The sequence below is a fragment of the Bos indicus x Bos taurus genome, chromosome 10 (assembly GCF_003369695.1).
Source record: "Bos indicus x Bos taurus breed Angus x Brahman F1 hybrid chromosome 10, Bos_hybrid_MaternalHap_v2.0, whole genome shotgun sequence".
Taxonomy (NCBI): domain Eukaryota; kingdom Metazoa; phylum Chordata; class Mammalia; order Artiodactyla; family Bovidae; genus Bos; species Bos indicus x Bos taurus.
The window spans coordinates 76,180,195-76,200,930 of NC_040085.1; the positions used below are offsets into that span (position 1 = coordinate 76,180,195).

General features: G+C 49.7%; 1 protein-coding gene across 4 annotated transcripts in view; it reads right to left on the reverse strand.

Annotated features, from left to right (window-relative positions):
- Nucleotides 1-2,005: 2,005 nt before the first annotated feature.
- The window catches only part of MAP3K9 (mitogen-activated protein kinase kinase kinase 9), a 79,803-nt gene continuing 61,072 nt past the window's right edge, over nucleotides 2,006-20,736 (reverse strand). Inside the window, exons 6-12 of one of the 4 annotated variants that reach the window (XM_027552300.1) lie at nucleotides 15,163-15,403; nucleotides 12,583-12,708; nucleotides 10,717-10,870; nucleotides 8,389-8,457; nucleotides 6,847-6,959; nucleotides 4,774-5,580; nucleotides 2,006-3,214 (exon numbers count right to left, since the gene is read on the reverse strand). In XM_027552300.1, coding sequence (XP_027408101.1) covers nucleotides 2,730-3,214; nucleotides 4,774-5,580; nucleotides 6,847-6,959; nucleotides 8,389-8,457; nucleotides 10,717-10,870; nucleotides 12,583-12,708; nucleotides 15,163-15,403 — 1,995 coding nt within the window. In that variant the 3' untranslated portion in view covers nucleotides 2,006-2,729. The remainder of the gene's footprint in view (nucleotides 3,215-4,773; nucleotides 5,581-6,846; nucleotides 6,960-8,388; nucleotides 8,458-10,716; nucleotides 10,871-12,582; nucleotides 12,709-15,162; nucleotides 15,404-20,736) is intronic. The other 3 variants (XM_027552301.1, XM_027552303.1, XM_027552302.1) reach the window with 3 other exon arrangements.

Genomic DNA, 20,736 nt, shown 5'->3' on the forward strand with positions numbered 1-20,736 from the left:
CCGATACTAAAGGATGTGAAGCTAAGAGCATCCTTCAAAGCCTCTCAGACATAACATATGGAAATAATTGGGACATCTATTCAGCCCCTGGCAGTGACCTGGATCCTCAAGGACAGAGGACAATCCTATGTAGAATCAGTGGAACGAACTGAAGAAGCCAGAGGGGCAGAGAGCAGTATCTGTTTTCCATTACCATCGTCCATGAAAGAGCACCCACCAAGAGCAGTGGAAAGTGTCCGAGGAAAGGGAAAAGGGGGGCAACCCAAACCTTATTCTTTGGATCCTATCCCACCCAAGCCTTGCCCCAGAGAGAGAGGGAGTGGCAGATGGGGGCCCCTCGGAGACCCAGTCTGAAGGAGCTGAGATGGAAAGGCCTCCATCGTCATGGAAGCCCACAGAAGCATCTTCGGAATAACCCTGCTTCTGCCTCTTGTAGGTATAGCTCCTCCCACAGTAGAGCCCCCGCCTTCCCTTGTCATCCCCTAGGTGGATGAGGAGGTAGGTGGATGAGGAGGAGACGGGTTCCAGCTGTCACCCAGTGGCAAGGGTTTACTCTAGACAAAACGACAAAAACCAGAAAATAAGCAAAGACTCCTTGCCTCATTCCAGAGCGCTGGCCAGAGCCAGGGTGGTCTGGACTACACTGTAGGCTGCACCCACCAGAAGACCAGAGACTGGGGCCAAGGGTTTAGAGATGTGAAGGTGGCTTAGGGCCTGGGGCCATGAAGAGTCCTCAGAAAGGGCACAGGCCATCTGAGAATGAAGAGCAGTCACTTGGTTGGCTGAGCTGATGGGATTCAGGCACCGCCCCCCCACCCCACCCCACCCCCTCTAGCCAAGGAGTGGGGTCGGGGGCAAAAATCATCTCCTTTGGACTGTCTTCGCTGAACAAAGAAACGGAGAGAAAGGAGACGCAACAGTAGAACCCTGGGCAACAGAACCAACAGTGCCTCCCCGCCCAAAAGTAGGTGGGGCCCTTGAACCTAAGTGCCTGCCAGTGGGCTTGTAAAACAAGGAGCAACTTGAAAACCAAGGTCACTCATTTTGCCATCCTCAGGGCAGGACTTCTAGCATAGTCACAGAGAGGGCAGTGACCAAATCCATCACTTGTGCCAACATCGCTGCTCTCCTGTCCTGCACCCGGGCAGCAAACGCAAGGAACCTGCAGGCGGGCCTCCAAAGCCTGCAGAGAAACAGCCAGGATAAAAGACGGGGGAGTGACACAGAGTCTTGGGTCGGGAGGAGCGTGAACTAAGGACTCCTGTCGTTATCCCCACTCAAAGACAACTGTTCACACTCGCCTCGGGAGCCTCAGGGTAAGAGGAAGGGAGGAGACCCGTGTGAGAAAGCTCCAGAAGCTCAACATTCAAGCCAAGGAAATGAATTCCAGAAAAGCCAGGATTGGCCTCTGTTCCTTCCTATCCAACTCACGGTCTGGGGCCCAGCAGCAGGGGCTACTTGTGCACAGAGACAAGAAGCCCTGGTCGGTCTCCAACACTCGGACTTGAAGATGAGGGTACATGAGGGGCTCACAGGGCACCTTACAGGTATCATTACCCACCACATCCATTCACGCAAGGAACTAAGGGCTCGTTTGGCTTTATGGGCATTGCAGAATGATGACGGGCAAGCAGGAAGCCCCACGGCTCCAACTCCCAGTGTCTAGGACCCGATTCTACATGCTATTCTGGTGCATGGTAGAGATACCTCCCCACCAAACATGTAACCCCAGATCCACTAATTCCAGGGACTGGAGGGCAGATCAAGGCAAGGGAAGATACATACAGATCGGATGACAAAAGGGGCAAACACAGGAACTTTGTCTCTGGTTTCAGAACTGACACCAGAGATTGAGCCTCCCCAGGCAATTCCTGGGACGAGTGCATATTTGATTCGGAACCGGGTCTGACCACGTCTGGACCCCCAGGCAGGAGATGGGTGCTGTCAACACGTGCTGGTTTCTGCTCTTCTTTGAGTGTTTATAAAAGGAACGAGGACAGACAGACTGTGACCCTCTTTACTGCAACTCGACTGTATTTCCTAACTCCCTCCTCCTTCCAGTTCTCACGAAGGCAGGTCCCGTACCACTGGGAGGCTCAAATAAAGAAGTGGGGGTGCATGGAAGTGCAGCAGGTGGTCCAAGCTCCCTCAATTCCTGTGCCCAACGAGGGGGCACTCTGCCTTCCGTTCTCCAGCTGGCACCATAGGGCTTAGGACGCAGAAAAGCTCACATCTCACACCAAATGAGATTCTCATTCATGAGTGTCGGGAAAGCACATGGAAGAAGAGCAAAATCAATCAGAGAACATCCAGTACTGGGTGTGTGGGAAGGCTGAACTCAGGGCTAACAGAGGGACCCCAGGAGGGCACCCCCTGGGGGCTGAAGAGAGGGAGCAGCAGGCAGATTCGGCTGAGTGACTCTGCAGAGTCACCCTGAAGGCGAGAAGACTGTGGAGGGTGGGGGACATGCACGCACCCCTCCCTCCCCCACACAGCCAGAGCTGATGGCCACAGCCCCTCCAGCGGACCTAGGGAGAAGGGCCCTGCAGGGTGAGAAGCCCTCTGAAGGGGCCCTGCTTCCATCCCTTCCATCTTCAAAGTGCATTATCAGTGCAAGAAGTAGGGCGGGAGGCTCAGGGGGGTCCAATTCTGAGAAAGGGCTGTGCCAGCCAGCTCCCCTCCCCGTCTCCTCCTGCGTCCCCCCTTGCCCGCCCTCAACCCTTTGCGTGCTAAGACCAGAACTCTTGCTGGATCTCATAAGGGGCAGGCCTGTGTGTGTTCAGTTCAGCTCTGCACAGCGGCACAGTGCTGTCCTGACTCTGGCCCTCTGCATCCAGGTCCAGAAGCGTCCGCTCGGTGGGTGGCAGCGGCCCCGCCTGGAAGGGGAGCAGAGTTGGCAGGCCTGGCCGGTCCTCCACGGTGCTGCTGCTGCTGGCCAAGCAGGAGTCCAGGTTGCTGGGTGTCTCTGTGCTGGAGCTGTTGGCCGGGGAGGCGCTACGGGCGTGGCTGGGGGACACAAACCACCATGGGTCCAGCCGTTGCCGGTTGGCCGAAGGACGTGGCCGAGGCAGAAACTCCAGGGTCTTGGGTCTCTCCAAGGTAGAGTCCTGCTGGGTGTTCCAGCGCCTTGGGGTCGGGGGAAAGACCACATTGGGGTCAGGGAGACGGGGGAATTCACCTGGGTCTCGGCTGGGGCTGGGGGTTTTCAACATTCCTGGTCCAAGAGACAAAGGGAGAGGTATCAGATGACAGACCACACACGCCACTTACTCCCGGCCCCAACCCCCCCGCCACCCCGCCCCACGGACCATGGCCCTGACCACCTGGGATAACTTGAGAAATGAGCACCTACTCTGTGTTATGCAGTGTGTTGGCAGGCACTGGGGGTGTAACAGTGAACTACAGACCATATCCAGGGCACAGACCATGGTCCCTGTATCTTATAATAATCGGACACATGAGGTCATATCTGTAATGAAACAACTTAAGGAAATGTCTTTCATTCTCAGTTCATCCATTTAATAAACGTGTGATAAGAACAAGGGCTTCCCAGGTGGCACTCGTGGTAAAGAACCCGCCTGCCAATGCAGGAGACATAACAGACACAGTTTCAACCCCTGGGTCAGGAAGATCCCCTGGAGGAGGGCATGGCAACCCCCTCCAGTATTCTTGCCTGGAGAATCCCGTAGGCAGAGGAGCCTAGTGTGCTATGGTCCATACAGTTGCACAGTCAGACATGACTGAAGCGACTTAGCATGCTCAACAAGGACAAAGCAGGTATCAGAAACCTGCTGCCGCTGCTGCTGCCAAGTCGCTTCAGTCGTGTCCGACTCTGTGCGACCCCACAGACGGCAGCCCACCAGGCTCCCCCATCCCTGGGATTCTCCAGGCAAGAACACTGGAGTGGGTTGCCATTTCCTTCTCCAATGCATCAGAAACCTAAAGACTAGTAATCTGGGGGTCTCTTTTTCCAAAGAGGCCACCTGTCTGATTTTAACAAAAAAATCTGAGCAGGAGAAGGGCAAGCTGAATAGTGAAGTACAGCTGTCACTCATATTTGCGTCTCACTGAAAGGGTATTGCCACACCCTCCTCTCCTATGGGATTTCAGGTAGTTTTTATGTCAGATCGAGGTCTTCTAGGGAGCAAGGGATGGGGCAGGAGTGAGAGTGTATGCTCAGGTGTCTCAGATGTCAGCCAGAGAAGGACAGGGTGTGCAGCGGCACGGCAGTTCACCGGGACGCATCTCCACGTCTGAGAGTCAGGTGTGAGTAAGGGATGAGCGATGCAGGGTGTGATGCCCGGCTGGAAGCCTGCCTTACAAGTGTGTCTGTACTCATGGTCTGTACTCACTCTGTAATGACAGGCAAGAGCTAAGCTACGTGGCAGAAAATACCCTCCTGTGTGTGGCCAGATTCCTCCCTGTAATTGCAGTCTTCTTTCCAGGGAACAAACAGAGCTGGCCTCTTACCCTTGATGCGCCCTGAAAGTACTGGCCCGTACACTCCCAGATCCAGGGCCTGAGCATCTCACAGGAGTCCCAGTGGGATTCTCCCCAGATCCTGCCTGTCTGCTTCCCCTCTTCAGGGAAGACCCCCCTGAGGCACAGGACAGACAGACGTCAGTCCCCTCCTGTGGCCCAGAGCAGCCTGTCTCAACTGGCTGAGTCAGAGGAGGAACTTGAGGTCGGCCTGATATCTCCACTTCTGGGAGAGAGGCCCCAAGGCGGGAAAGAGGAAGGAGGAAGGAGGAGGAGGAGGAGGGCAGGTCTCACCTGCTCCAGGGCTGGGACTCAGCCCATTGCTGGAGGAGGGGCTCCTGCTGGCTGGAGGGGCAGCCGGCTTGAGGGCCCCGTCGGAAGGAGTCCGCCGGTGAGCGCTGGGCTGTGCGGGGGCCGTGAGGGTGACGTGGGTGGGGGTCAGTGACTGCTTTGGGTCTCGTTTGAAGCGCTCCACTCGGACGTTGACCAGGGGGTTGCGGGTGCAGGGGCTCAGGGCCGGGGCCTCCACGGGGCTGATGGGCATCTCGTACACCACGATCTCATCGCTGTCGGATCTCAGCAGGGAGCGGGTGGAATTGCACTCAGAGATGGAGGAGAGAGACAGCAGCGTCAGCGAGGCGGAGGGGTCTCCTAGCAACAGCACGGGCTCCTCCTTCTTGAAGAGCTTCCGGGATGGGGGGCTGGTGCTCCGGCGGGGCCGGCTGGCTCTCAGGAAGAGCCCCTCGCGCCTCTTCTTCTCCTCCCGGGCTGGTGGCTCGGGCTCCTCCGGGGGCAGCAGCTGGCACTTGCCAGCTTCCAGCAGGTCAAACCCGAGGCCCGTGGCAGCGAGGACGGCCCCGCAGCCGAGCAGAGCCACCTCGCAGCGGCGGTGGTTGGGGCCGCCCCGCTTGAGGCTGTTGGTTGGCGTCAGCTGAGGGGTACTGGTGGCTGAGTTGACCGGGGTGGGCTCCTCGTGACCGCCGTCGCTGAGGGGGCCATCCCCATCTTCCCCGCGAGGGAATGGGATACAGAGGTAGGACTGGCTGGGTGACGGCGGGAGACGACTCTCCCCACTCCGTGGGCCTTCGCTGTCCTCATCCTCTGCGGAGAGGAGAGAAGTGGAGGGGGAACAGAAGATGGGAACGAGGCTGCAGGAATAAAAATCTGGTCCTTCTCCCCAACCCCAGGTCCCTGGCTTAGTGCTAGGGATCCAGGGGTTGAATAGTCAGGGGTGCAGGACCAGGAACCAATAGGACTTCACACTCAACGGTGACGAACATGGGGAAGTCGCTCTCCCTCCCAGAGCCTGTTTTCCCATTTGCAGAAAAGGGGATCTGCCAATTTGCTCCTTCTGTCATAGAAGTGCCGTGTCAGTTTCCCAGAACAGGTACATCCTTAATTATTTTACAAGTTGAAACTGGAAGGGAATGGGAAGGGAGTTCAAAAGGGAGGGAATATATGTATATGTATAGCTGATTCATTTTGCTGTGCAGTAGGAACTAACTCTGGGCTTCCCTAGTAGCTCAGATAATAAAGCACCTGCCTGAAATGTGGGAGACCCCAGTTCGATCCCTGGGTTGGGAAGGCCCCCTGGAGAAGGAAATGGCAATCCACTCCAGTATTCTTGCCTGGAGAATCCCATGGACAGAGGAGCCTTGTGGGCTCCATGGGATCGTAAAGAGTCGGACACCACTGAGCAACTCACACACACACAGGAACTAACACAACATTGTAAAGCAACTATATTCCAATAAAAATTAATTAAAAAAGAAATGGGAAGGGACCTTGAATTTCTAGAATTGACAACCTACAGACTTGTCTTAAGACCCATTTCCTGCAAAGGATTAGAATCCTCGGCATGGATGAAGGCCAGTCTACTCTATGGACTGACTGATTATGACCTTGGAATTCTAGAGCGAGGAGTACTTTCTGAGAGACAGCCTGGAGAAGGCCTTACACATTTAGTAATCACAGGGCAACACTGGAAGAGCTTCCTTGGAGGAACACTGGGGTTCTATTGCCATCTCCCATTCTATGGATTCCCCACGTTAAAATACAAGGAAGCAGACCCAGGAAAGGCAAGTGCCTGATTCCACACCTCCCCCTGCCTCACTGCCCTAAGGAGACTATAACCAGCCCCTTGGGACAGGAGGTCAAGGGCAGATTCCACGGCAGCGGTGGTCATGTGGAAATATTCCCTGTAATGGGAGTAGAGCCAAACAGAGGGAATAGGGTGCGGGACCAAGAGTTGAGGAAAAGAGGAAACAGCCCCACGAAGCAGTGCTAGAGGTTTTGAAAGAGTCCGAGAAGCTTGGCCACAACTTCCCTGAGGGATCGGGAGGGAGTTAAGACAAAGGCAATGCTCACCCATCTCCATAAGGCTGGTGAACCCTGGCAGGGCTGGATTACTCCTCGGGCCCTTCCCCAGGTTGGGGGCGCTGGACGACCACTGTTTGTATCCATCTACCAGGGACTTGAGGCTGAACAAGAGGAAATGATGAAACTGTCAGAACGGGTTACCCCCTTTACCCTTAGCTCTGGGGGCCTCTCCCCATCTGCTTCATTACAGCAAAGCCCAAGAGCCTCAGGGTACAGGCAAAAAGCTTCCTGAGCCCACCTGCTTCTTTAACAGAAGTGCACATGCTCTAGGGACAGAAAAGCAGAGGCATGACACACCCCTACACATGCTGCCATGGAGCTGTGGGAAGACCTCCTGGGCAGGCTGGCGAGAGAACAGAAGGAATGAGGACTGCCCGGCCCTGGCCAGGGTCTTGCCTAAGCCCAACTTAAGGGAAAGGCCAAGACTCCACAGACACTGACTATAATACAACACACCAGTGACATTAGAAAGACTGCAATGCTGAGATGTGCAGTGCAAGGCAAGCACTGGGCAATGAGCTCACAGAGATGGGCCAGGCCACGCCACTCACACCACTTCTCAACTTCTCCTTCCAAGCCTCCAGCATGCTTAGGCAACTTCCAAAGCCATCCATGTTTCAAATACAAAAATCGACTGACAAAAGCTGCGTCAACCCAGTGCACTTTGGGACAGACCTATGTGGGTAGTACATAAGGCTGGACTCGAACCCTCGGCCTGTCTGGGAACGGAGAGGAAAAGGACAGGAGCTGGCTTTCAAATCCCTGTTATCTGCTCCCAGTGGCAAGTCAGTAATTCCAAGGACACACACTGGGTACCCCGCCAACCCTCTTACAGGACAGGGCATCAGAGGCCCACAAGCACTGGTCTTTTTCCTAAAGAACAGTGAAGGAGGCCTGAGGAATCTGCGGGCTATGATTGCCAAGGAGATACTGGGATTATAACCAGGGGCAGCTCTCATTTTAGGACTACAGAGAGCCATTCAACTAAAGCCCACTCTTCCCATCCCATCTCCAGGGAGGGAGAAGGACCAGCTTTTTCCCCTGCCTGCAGATCTCTGTTTCAAGTGCTATCAGAAATACCAGTGATTAAAGTACATTCCAGACATCAGTGATTTCAACCAAAATACACAGCCAGAGAGAAACATCTGCCAAACCCACAGCCTGAGACTTCTGACTGAAAATCTTATAAATCCCTTCCAGCTCTGGATCCAGGGAATTCAGATCAGCAGCGTCAAAGCCTGTGCTGAAGACCAAAGGATAAACAGCCATGTACTGATTCCCTAAAACAAAGGATGCTGGGAGAATCTTAACAACAGGAGTGGTCAGGGCAACGAGGAAACGTTAAGTCGGACCAACACAGGAATTTTCCCAAGGTGCACGATGGTACTGCTTCCAAAAAAAAAAAAAGTCAACATGGCCCTGGCAATAATGAGGCTTGATTCTGCGGGGTGTGCTGTGAGGACAAGGAAACGGGGGCGGAGAGGAGGATTATTATAGTACATGTGATGAGGTGGTGAAGATCAGACTCACCCCAAGTGGAAATGTGGAGACTCTGATGGGGTACTTAAACCATTAGCTTTCTCCCGTCTCTGAGGGGATCTTCAATGAATAAAGAGAATCAGTAGCAGGCAACAGTGGATACATGCTGCTCAGCCTCTCCCACCTGAGAACCCTCAAGGCTGGGCTCCTGTTACCTCGCCAGCTGCCCTCCCCTTGTTCAGTCTGCAAAGCCCACATCATGAAGGGATCATAACAAGATGGCCCTGCTGGAATGGTCACAGGTCCACGACCTCCCTATCTGTGGGATAAACATCCCAGGGGCAGTCACAGCTTAATTGGAGGAGGGGTGGGGGCTGTGAATCCATAGATAGCTGCTGATTACAGACAGGTGCTTATGTTTCCTACAGAAACATACTGTTTTTTTAAAGGATGGGGATGCAAATTCACCTAATGTTGTTGAATTCAGTACAGCTTTTTGTCATTATATATTTTCTTCAGTCAACAGGAACTAACATTAGAAACAGTATCATACAGAGGGTCTCAAAAATTCCCAACATTAAGTCTTTTCCTGAGATTTTATTTCTTCAGAGGAATTGATAATCATGAAAAATTAAGTCACATATTTTGAACTGCTTCAAAAGTTTTGAGGGCAAATCTATGTAAGGAGGAAGAAAATTCTAAAGTTAATGTTTTGTGTAATGTTGAAATGCAGTGAATTTACTGGCAAGACAAAAAATACACTGAAATGAAACAGAACCAGAGAGACTGTTGGAATCCATAGCCAACCTGGTAAAGCCTACTCAGAATCACACTAATGTCATAAATACCAAGGGACTCAGGGTGACTGGGTTCCTCAGCCCCAGCTCAACCCCACTCTAGCCAAGGCTCAAGGGACAGACTAGGGAGTGTTTGCACTTGCAGAATTTAGTACAGCAGAGCAACCAGGGGACTCCATCACTGATTTCTTATACAGCTTAGGGAGGCCTGCCCTACATATCTAAATTTTCTGTTCCAAGGTAACTAGTGACTTCCAAAGCCTGGCTTCAAAGAGTCCATCCTTCATGAACCAAAACTTATTTTCACGTTCTAGCATAGCAAAATAGATTTTGGACATGAAATCTTAGTATTCAGAGAAATACCAAGGCCAAGGCCAGTTACAGGTTGAGGGCACCTTTAAGTCTAATAGTCAACCTTAGAAGTTCTTTGGAAAGCCACTAAAAAGGATAAAGAGGGCTGCTGCTTATCCTCACACTTGGAAAAGTCAAGAAATATGGTTCTAGATTCTAACACAAGAATAAGAAGTATAGCCCATCACGTGCATTCTTCAGGTATGAAGCAGAATTGCATGAGAAGCATGGAAGAATCATCAGAGGAAGTATTTACGTAAGTTTATTTATGCAAGTTTACTATGAGCTAGCCCACCTTTTAAGGGACTTCCCAAAGATAAGCTTACTCAGGGTCAACTCCATGAGACAGGTATGGAGAGAATCCCCATTTAACAGATGAGGATACCTAAGGCCCCACTGCTGGGTGTGGAGGAGTCGGGATTCACACCCAGGCAGCCTGGAGTCAGCGTTCATGCGCTTCACTACCACGCTACAATCAACTGGTCTATGAAAGACCAGGACCCGTGGGCCGCAAACCCTCCGTGAGAACACGAGCACATCCAAGGCAACAGGGCCTGCGGTGTGCTTTGTCCAGAGGGGTCTCACACACATCAGCATGGTTATAGGGTGGGCTCATAGAGAAGGGCTAGTGGCCCTGGAGTGACCTCCGCCTGCACCTCCAAGGCCGGGTAGCTCTGCCTGCCTCTGGTTCAGGACAAGCCTCCGCTCAAGAGCCCTGTCATCTGGCCTTTCCTTCTCTCTCCTCTGGGCAGATGCTTTAAGGACAAGAGCCAGGTGTAAGTAAAACACTCAGGCGGAACTCCTCGCACATGCCAAATGCTTGGGCTACTTGCTCCTCTGAACAGGATGCTCCAGGGGCCGGCAAACTAACTCACGAGCTACATCCTGCCCATCACTTGTTTTTGTTCAGTTTTACTGGAACACAACCATGTCCATTCATTCACATATTGTCCATGATCTGTGGCTGCTTCTGCATTACCACCTCGTGGGGCTGAGTAGTTACTACGGAGACCACATGGCCCACAAAGCCTAAAATACTTCCTACTGGGCCCTTTATGAAAAAAACTGTGCCAACTCCTGAACTAGGAGGTTCCAGGGAACAAGGCAATTGGAAAACCTTCTTGTAAAGATCAAGAGGCATGTAATTTCTTTGAACAAGGTGAAACACACAACAGAGAAAAAGGTATTTCACGCCGCATTTTTAAAGGATTTCCCATCATCTGGCTCTTACCCTTCATCTCCTGAGGCAAATTCCTTCTGACCAAGTGTACTTGGCCCCCACGTCCGTCCCTTCTTCTTGGGGGCCCTCTTCTCCTCCTCCTCCCCCTCCTCCTTGGGGACCACAGAGTTCCGGCCCCAGGTTTTGCTGCTTTCGCCTGGTGTCACTGTGAATAATAAAGGTCAAATGGGATTAGGAAAAGAGAGAGGCTTCCCCCTAAACTAGCCTCTTCCTGACCAGATACACACACTCACATAACTGGAGCTGCAGGTGTGGGAGAGTCAGACTTTGTGAGCAACTCTGTGCCCAAGTGGAGCCTGCCGGGCATGTAAGGGAGTTCCCAGCCACCATTCACTCTGTGCCCTCAAAGTGCCAAATGTGGGAAAACCACCCAGATTCTTCCAAGTCCAGTGGAAGGTGGAATCCTGGCCAGCCAGTCACCAGAGCTCCAAACAGACCTGACTTAGGGAACATGTTTTATTGGGGGTGGGTGGGTGGGAATTGGCCTGGGGGATGATGTGGGGGGAGGGGGTGAGAAAGTAGGTGGGAGAGATAAGGAGTAAAGATGATGTAGAAGTGAAGAAATTTTGGTAAGAAAGTGCTGGAAAGCAAGGAAGTGAGGAGTTCAACACTATGGAGAGGGAAATTAGAGACTGGGAGCAACAGGCCTGGAGAAATATAACAGAGAGGGGAGGAGGAACCTTCTCCTGACCCTGACACCTTAGAGCAAGGGCTGAAACCCAAATTCTTCAGTGACTGGCCTTATATCATCAATGAATAGAAGGAGTGTGTTAGTTGCTCAGTCATCTTCGACTCCACAACCCCACGGACTATATCCCTCCAGGATCCTCTGTCCGTAGAATTCTCCAGGCAAGAATACCGCAGTGGGTAGCCATTCCCTTCCCCAGGGGAGAATGGAAGGAGCCAGTTATCAGAAAACAAAGAGTTAATGGGACTGAGGCAAAATACAGAGCACACGAGAAAAAGAATCCACTGATTTGATTTGATTTTTCAAGGAAAGCCCAAAATTCAGGTCTTGGGGGGTTTTCTCTGGGATGAAATCTCTCTATCTTTAAATTAGGGCGTATGCCCCTTCAACCTCTCCCTCCCACACACTAGGAATATATGTATATATGTGTGGTATGCCTAACTTCTTTTTAATAAACACCATCATAAAATAAAATTGGCTCAGATTTGGACTATTGTAAAGTATTTGGCAAGTTTACCTTGGAACCTGCACTTTGACAAAGCCCCTTCCTAGGAAGCATGGACCAAAGAAATACCATGATGCTCCAAATATGGCAGAGGTCCCAAGTCCTAAATATACCAGATCCCAAGTCCAGGGTACCTTCATCACATCCCAAATTACTCTGTAATTCACTAAAGATCCCGCCAACACCCACAAACCCCTCTGTAGGTATCTGGCTAACAGTGAAATGTAGAGGAGGCAGGGTCAAGTTCACAGAGAGATGAGGTAATGGGGGATAAGGGCCTGCATACATATGTGAGTGCAAGCATGCTAAGTCACTTCAGTCATGTCTGACTCTTTGCAACACTATGGACTGTAGCCCACCAGGCTCCTCCGTCCCTGGGGTTTTCCAGGCAAGAATACTGGAGTGGGTCGCCATGCCCTTCTCCAGGAGATCTTCCCAACCCAGGGATTGAACCTGCGTCTCTGAGGCCTCCTGCATTGGCAGGCGGGTTCTTTACCACTAGCATCACCTAGGAAGCCCTCACACGTGTGCATGTGTACACATACTGTCCAGGAGAGGTGGCAGAGTAATGACGGAGCCAGCCTGACCAGGCTGTGGCTGGACAGAACAGGGGACAGGTGCCCTGGTGTGTTCTGGCCCCAGCTAATTTGGGAAACAGACTTACACTGGATGGCGCGAAGGCGAGGGATGATGGTGGGGCTCGCAGGAGGGCTGGACCGGCTGTTGATCAGACTCTTCCTTTTATCCATGGTGGGCGAGGCCTGGACCGTGAACTTGTGCTGGAAGTCTGCTTGGGGGAAGACAAACAGATGTGTGTGTTAGAATTTTCCCATCATCAAATTCTCATGAACTACAGGGATATATGGACTCCCCTGGTGGCTCAGTAGTAGAGAATCTGCCCGCCAATGCAGGAGACTCAAGGTTCGATCTCTGGATTGCAAAGATCCCCTGGAGAAGGAAGTGGCAACCCACTCCAGTATTCTTGCCTGGGAAATCCCATGGACAGAGGAGCCTGGTGGGCTACAGTCCACGGGGTCACAAAGGAGCTGGATACTAGCAACTAAACAACAACAGGGATATGTGGTCCAAAACAGGAAATATAGCCAATATTTTATAATAACTATAAATGGAATATAACCTTTAAAAATGGTGAGTCATTATGTGTGCACCTGAAATTTGTATAAAATGTTACATCAACTCTACTTCAATTTAAAAAAATTCCTATGAGAGAATTGATACTTGCTGGCAGCCTTGAGGGATGGGCACTATGTCCTGAGAAGCTCCTTTTCAACTGGGAAATGTTTTCTTTTAGAATCATTTCTTTTTCCCATAGGGATGTGGCGGCTGGATGTATGCAGAGACAGAAGCTTCACTACCCAAGTGAACTTCATTAGACTGTTTTCGTAAAGCTGTCCATATAACGTACATAGAGGCAGCAAGTACCTACTTGGAATCAATTTTTAAAATATCATGAGACCTTGTCGATCATTCTGTGTGTGTGTGCTTAGTCACTTGGTTGTGTCTGACTCTTTGCGACCCTTTGGATTGTAGCCTGCCAAGTTCCTCTGTCCGTGGGATTTTTCAGGCAAGAATGCTAGAGTGGGTTGCCACTTCCTTTTCCAGGGGATCTTCCTGACCCAGGGATAGAACCCGCATCTCCTGTGTCTCCTAAATGGCATGTGGCTTCTTTACCCACAGAGTCATTGGGGAAGCCCAGTTGATTATTCTAGGAAATCTAATATAAAATACATAAACTACTCTGTCTCATATAATCTATTAGTACACATCTGCTTTTCTCAGGGACCAAAGCAGGGAGACCGATGCTTCTCATTAAGGGCAGGGTAACAGGATTAACCCACGGAATCTGAGAAAGTGAGCAAGATGCAGTTAATGGTCCAAATTCCAGTTTATTCCAAAAGCATTTACATCAGAGCATGAGGAATGTAAAATGTACATTCTCTGAGTTTCTGGGCTTCATTCTCCCCATCTATCAAAGGGCTTATCAAAAAGATCTGCCTGTTGGCACCTAGGTTTCCCCTCTAGACGGTGATCTCCCTAGAGGTGGGATCCATGGCTTTTCTATCTGCTTCCTTAGCACACATCAAGATGCTGGCACATGTTGCTCCAGAGATGCTTAAAGACTCTGTGTTGCCTGAAAAAAAAAAAAAATGTGCAGCAACACTCACTGAATTTCACTAACTGGATTCTCTTGTCTGTACCTAAGCCACCATCCCAGTGCTTAAAATCATCTACTACTGCTCCCGTTACGCTATTTTCCCTTGATTCCTTACACTTCTAATAAGTCTGCTTTCCTGGGGACTGACAGGCTCAGAATACAATGAACTTTTTTATCTACATAAACACACACATGAGTACTCACCTCCTTCCGTGGGTACATAAACTCCAGAGGCTCTAATTCATAGTTTCTTATTTCTTTGCATTTTCCCAAGGTGGTAACTACCGCAAATGTACCTTTGCTCAACTAATGTGTTTCTGAAAGGTTACGTGTAAATCAAATTCTTAAACATTCATCCTAATCTCAACTGCACACAGAGAACTAATTATTATGGAAACCCTGAGTTATTTTGCAGAGCCAGAAGTCTTCTTATCTCATAGGCACATGCACACACTCACCCTGGGATTCTTTTACCCCAATGACATCTTCATTCTCCAGGTTTTCCTACAGTAAGAATTGCCTGTAGGAATTGCCTGTAGAAAAGCATGCATGGTCATGCTTTCTAGCAGACTGGACCACACCTGCCTGTCGGGCTAGCCACGGTCATGGCCTTGCCCTCATGTTCTGTGTGCAGTCATACTCCAAAATCCCCCTTGGAAGGGTGAAGCTTCTCAGCAGACCAGGCTTTCCCGGGAATAGAACCTGGGTTTCCAACCAGCTCTATAAGGAACCCGGGGTCTCACGTTTCTGAGCCCAGTCCCTGGTTCCCACAGACCCCCTGCCGCACGAGCCCCTCGGCTCACTCATGCTTCGCCCAGGTCATGCGTGCTCAGTCGCTTCAGTCGTATCCAACTCTTTGTGGCCCCATGAGCTGTAGCCCACCAGGCTCCTTTGTCTATGGGGATTCTCCAGGCGAGAATACTGGAGTGGGTTGCCATGCCCTCCTCCAAGGGATCTTCCTGACCCAGGGATCGAACTCGCTGGTCTTACGTCTCCTGCATTGGCAGGCAGGTTCTTTACCACTAGCCTCACCTGGGAAGCCCTCCCCCAGGTCTCCCGGGTACCAACCAGAAGGGAGGCTAATGCGATTTCCATCCTTGAGCTTCAGCCGGCTCTTCCTGAACTTGCCCTTGCGCTTCTTGACCCGGGGCTTCTCCTGGCATAACTGGTGGATGATGATGTTGAGCTCTCGTTCAAGAATGTCGATCTCCCGCTCCGCCAGCTCCTGCTCCCGGCGCCGCAGCAGCTCCTCCTGGTTCTTCTGCTGGAGCGCGGCCCGCGTCAGCTCCTCCTCCCAGGTGCGTAGCTCCTGCCGGGCGGGTAGAACCGTCAGAGAGAAGGGGCACCCCTGGGGCAGTGAGGGGGCTCACCCCTGGGACAGCAGTGCTCACGGCAACCTGGACAGCTCTCCTCTAATGCCCCACACTTCACTCTCTGGAGGAGATGGGGGTGCTGGATAGCTAGTTGGCAAATGAACACCTGACCACCCAAATGGTAAGGGAAGACAGGCTCAGAAGAGACATTCTGAGTACACAGCTAGGGTAGTCACAGGCCAAGCCCTGCAGAAGGGGGCTGAGAGTTCCTGGTGCTGGAGAAGACTCTTGAGAGTCCCTTGGACTGCAAGGAGATCAAACCAGTCAAACCTAAAGGAGATCAACCCTGAATAGTGATTGGAAGGACTGATGCTGAAGCTGAAGCTCCAATACTTTGGCCACCTGATGCAAAGAGCTGACGCATGGAAAAGACCCTGATGCTGGGAAAGATTGAAGGCAGGAGGAGAAGGGGGCGACAGAGGATGAGATGGTTGGATGGCATCACTGACTCAATGGATATGAGTTTGAGCAAACTCCAGGAGATAGTTAAGGAGAGGGAAGTCCGGCATGTTGCATCCATGGGGTCACAACAAGTTGGACACGACTTAGGGAGTAAATAACAACATCTTGACTGATTGATTAAAATTATCTGTGACCAGGAAAAACAACAAAGTTTAGGTAGAAAATATAATCATATGGTGATGATCATATAATCATAATCATGTACTTAACTTTCATAGTCTCGGTTCTATTTTGATTTTTTTTTTTCTGTTACATAAAGGAATTTTTTTAAAAACCAGGGCCAACTTACGGTAATCTAGCTTAAAAATGAGCCAGCTATAAATGAGTCACACTCTAGGGATCATCTAATGTGCAAATAAAAATAAATACATTCCCAGGGTGGCTGTTCAAAAGGTTCGTGAGGCATGTCATCTAAATCTTGGTTCACCTGGTGAGTGAGTCCACTGAGGCATGTGGTTGAAGCTTTCATCTTATCTTAAAGGGCAGCCATGTGCTCTAGAGGGATGGAGACAGCCCAGCAAAGAGAAGCAAGAACATTTCCTGAAGTCTTTGCCAGGCACTTGCTCTAGAAACACCACCACACTGGGGGGGCAGAACCTCTTCCTTGCCTTCCCTTTGTCCTTCTGCGTGAATTTATAAATGAACTCAGCATGGAGTTCCTAGGAAGAGGTGGGAGATTACAGCATCAGGAAATAGGAGAGAACCCAGGAAAAAGAATAAAGCATCTGTAAACAACTTTATAGATTCTAAACTATTAATACTGGTTACTATAGGCCCATGATGAAGTGAAAAAAGGCTGTGGCTCAACTGGTAAAGAACCCCACCTGCCAATGCAGGAGACACAAGAGATGCAGGTTCAATTCCTGGGTCAGGAAGATCTCCTGGAGAAGGGATGGCAACTCACTCCAGTATTCTTGCCTGAAGAATTTCACAGACAGAGGAGTCTGGTGGGCTACAGTCCACGGGGATGCAAAGAGTCAGACATCACTGAGCAACAAACACTTTTACTTTCAGGATTGAAATGGGGTTGGAGCAGAGCGTTAAAACTTCAGAAGCTTTCATGTCAACAACCTGAGAGAACCAGGTCTAGAAAGGGGAGACTTTTTTTCCCCCCAATAAAGCAGTCAGAGCAACACTCCTGTGATTGGAACTTAAAATTCTCAATGAAATGCTCCACTCTAAGAAGTCATTCTGCTCTAGATAAAAATATAGAAATGGAACCCAGGGCTAGAAAAAAAGTATGTCACATACTGGGGAAGCAGAGCAGCAGGCAGAAAACAGAAGACAGAACAGAGGCAAAATGGGAATAAAATATTCTGATGAAAGGAGTGTTTCATTCAATTTGCCTTCTGTTCGCAAGAATACCTGCTAATGACCGTTGAAGTGATAAAAAGAATAGAAATGAGACGAGGGTGAGCACTTTGAAGGTTGGCTGGTACAGGGTAGATTCTCAGTAGTTGCTGATTAACTATTGAGTCAATGAATGAACGAAAGAAATGAGGAGAGGAGAAGACAATGTTATAAACGCAACCCTTCTTTATGGTACTATGGATTCATCACAAGTGCCTGAGAAATGAGCTTGAACTTCTTATTTGATGAACAGATTGACTGCTGTGTGTCCTCCAAACCCTTGGCTTTCTTGTTTTCACCGTCAGAATAAAAACACGTAGAAGATTCAGAAAAATTATTCTTGGTTGGTTATTTTGCTGCTAAATGGGAAAGCTAAAATTAGTTCAAGCTACTCTCAGCCTTCCTCTCTCCTACATGCTTTTGTCTAAGGAATGGCTTGGGTCTAAACTCCTTCCTTTAAGGGAATTCGAACCCCAGTCCAGAAACCAATCCATCCTCACATACAAGGGAGCAGCAGGTTGAGCTAACCTGAAGAGTGAATTACATGGGAAACCAGGACATTTATGGAGTACTGGCCTATGGCACCATATACCTGGAACCCCTCCAACAAGGTAAATCCCCTTCTTATGAAACACCTATTTGGGCATCAACTCCGTACTATATAAATCACATCTTTCACATACAATGATTTAAGAGGAATCTCTCCAGAGAGAAAGCTCATCATCTATCTTTACCCTCACTTGTTGAACTCCAAGACTTATAATGGAGAGGCCATCCACACTCAAGGCAAGGACTCCAAAACAGAGTGGTTGAATCTGTGGCCTTGGGCAAGTTAAAATGAGCATCGCATTTAATACAGAGGTAACAGCACCAACATCACAGGGTTGTATTACCTAAAACAATTACTAGCTTTTTATGCAAGATTATGTAAGAATTCATATAAATTACTTAGAGCATGGCATATAGCCCATGCTCTACACGTGTTAGCTACTATGAGAACTGGTTTGACTTTTCCTAGTATCTACTTTCTGACAAAATCCAGCTTGCATTTTTCTTACTGGTTGGTACCCTTATAGTGTCATCAATCAAAAGAAATAATCATAGAACTATATTCAATATCCTGTGATAAACCATAGTGGAAAAAATATGAAAAAGAATATAAACATACATATATATACACACATGTATACTTGCATCACTTTGCTGTACAGCAGTAACAAATGCAACACTGTAATTCAATTTGTTTTTGTAGTTCAGTCACCAAGTTGTGTCTGATTCTTTTGTGACCCCACGGACTCTAGCCCGCCAGGCTCCTCTGTCCATGGAATTCTCCAGGCAAGAATACTGGAGTGGGTTGCCAGTCCCTTCTCCAGGGGATCTGCCCAACCCAGGGATCGAACCTGAGTCTCCTGCATTGGCAGGTGGATTCTTTACCACTGAGCCACCAGGATAGCCCATAATTCAACTACACTTCAATAAAAAAAAAATTAAAAAACAAAACAAAACAAAACAGGAGTTAATGATTCAAAAAAGGTCAGGAACTCTGGGGTTCTTCTAGTTGGAATATAATTAGTAATTGGAACAGTCTCTTTTAATCATTCTGCTCAATGGTCAGTGAGGATCCACCCCCTCTCCCAGCTAAAGAATTGTCACAAGCTCATTGCATCCCCCTGCAGAATGCTCCTTGACTTGCCAAATAGTACCCTGGTGGCTCAGTGGTAAAGAATCCACCTGCCAATGCAGGAGACATGAGTTTGATCCCTGATCTGTGAAGACACCCTGAAGAAGAAAATGGCAATCCACTCCAGTGTTCTTGACTGGGAAATTCCACAGACAGGAAATTCCATAGACAGAATTAGAGGAGCCTGGTGGGCTACAGTCCATGGGACCACAGAGTCAGACACAACTAAACACAGAGTCAGACACGACTAAACAACAAAACCAGGCTTAGGATTGCTGCTGCTGCTAAGTCACCTCAGTCGTGCCCGACTCTGTGCGACCCCATAGATGGCAGCCCACCAGGCTCTGCTGTCCCTGGGATTCTCCAGGCAAGAACACTGGAGTGGGTTGCCATTTCCTTCTCCAATGCATGAAAGTGAAAAGTGAAAGGGAAGTCACTCAGTCGTGCCCGACTCTTAGCGACCCCATGGACTGCCGCCTACCAGGCTCCTCCATCCATGGGATTTTCCAGGCAAGAGTACTGGAGTGGGTTGCCATTTCCTTCTCCAATGCATGAAAGTGAAAAGTGAAAGGGAAGTCACTCAGTCGTGCCCGACTCTTAGCGACCCCATGGACTGCCGCCTACCAGGCTCCTCCGTCCATGGGATTTTCCAGGCAAGAGTACTGGAGTGGGGTGCCATTGCCTTCTCCGCTAGGATTGCTACATTGCAGCAAAACATTTACATCTTCAGATCGGCTTTGGAAATGATTTTTAAGTTATTTGTTTAGGGAACAATGATGATATTGGAAAGAAGAGATGGTTTTGGAACCAGAAGGCCCTGGTTCAAGATTCTGCCTCCTCACTTACTAGTTGTATGGCTTTAGATAGATACTGATCTTCAGCTCTGAGATGCAAAAGTTAATAACACCTGCCCTACATGCTGTAGCAGAGGCCATAAAACTCCTGGATAAAACGGATGAAAAGGTCTCTTCAGACCTTGCAAGTGAAAGAACTGGGAAGCCATAAAGACAATTTTAGACACTACTATTATATTGCTTTCCGAATTTCCACAGTGGGGAGTGAGACGGGAAAGAAGAAATTAACCAAGTCTACCTTGGACATCCCTCGTGCCCTGAGCTGCAGGTCCTGAGGAACAAGCAACATAACTGCTTTGATTTGGATTAGCTTCCTCCGTGTGGACCCTGACTGTTAGCTAGACACTACGGCATAAAACGGGGCCATTCAGAGAACGGTCACCAAAACAAAAAGGCAGATCTCTAATGGGCTATGAGTCTCTGAACTCCTCAGTTGGTTCAGCCTTTGAGCCCTTTCCATAAAAACATGAAACATGACAAATAATTTGAGACTCGTGGTATTTTTAGCCCATGTGCTGTTTCTGATCCTGATCCCCAAAGACACTGGGAGGATGCTCTGATAACTGTTCTCAGCGTTCAAGTATCCCTATATCCTGTTAACCCCCTTTGACGAGTCCATTGCAGAACCAAGACACCTTTCTAGAACCTTCTCGTAATCTGTCCAGCCGCCAGACTGAGACATCCTGTTGGTACTTGCCCAGTGGTGCTCCTCCTCCAGTTTGGACAGTGAAGTAGATACTCTGCAAGGACAGCTTTGGGCTCATGACTTCCCTTACTTATTCCTGTGAGTGCATGCTCGGTCAGTTGCTTCAGTCATGTCCAACTCTTTGTGACCCTGTGGACTGTAACCCACCAGGCTCCTCTGTCCATGGGATTCTCCAGGCAAGAATACTGGAGCGGGTTGCCATGCCCTCGTCCATTT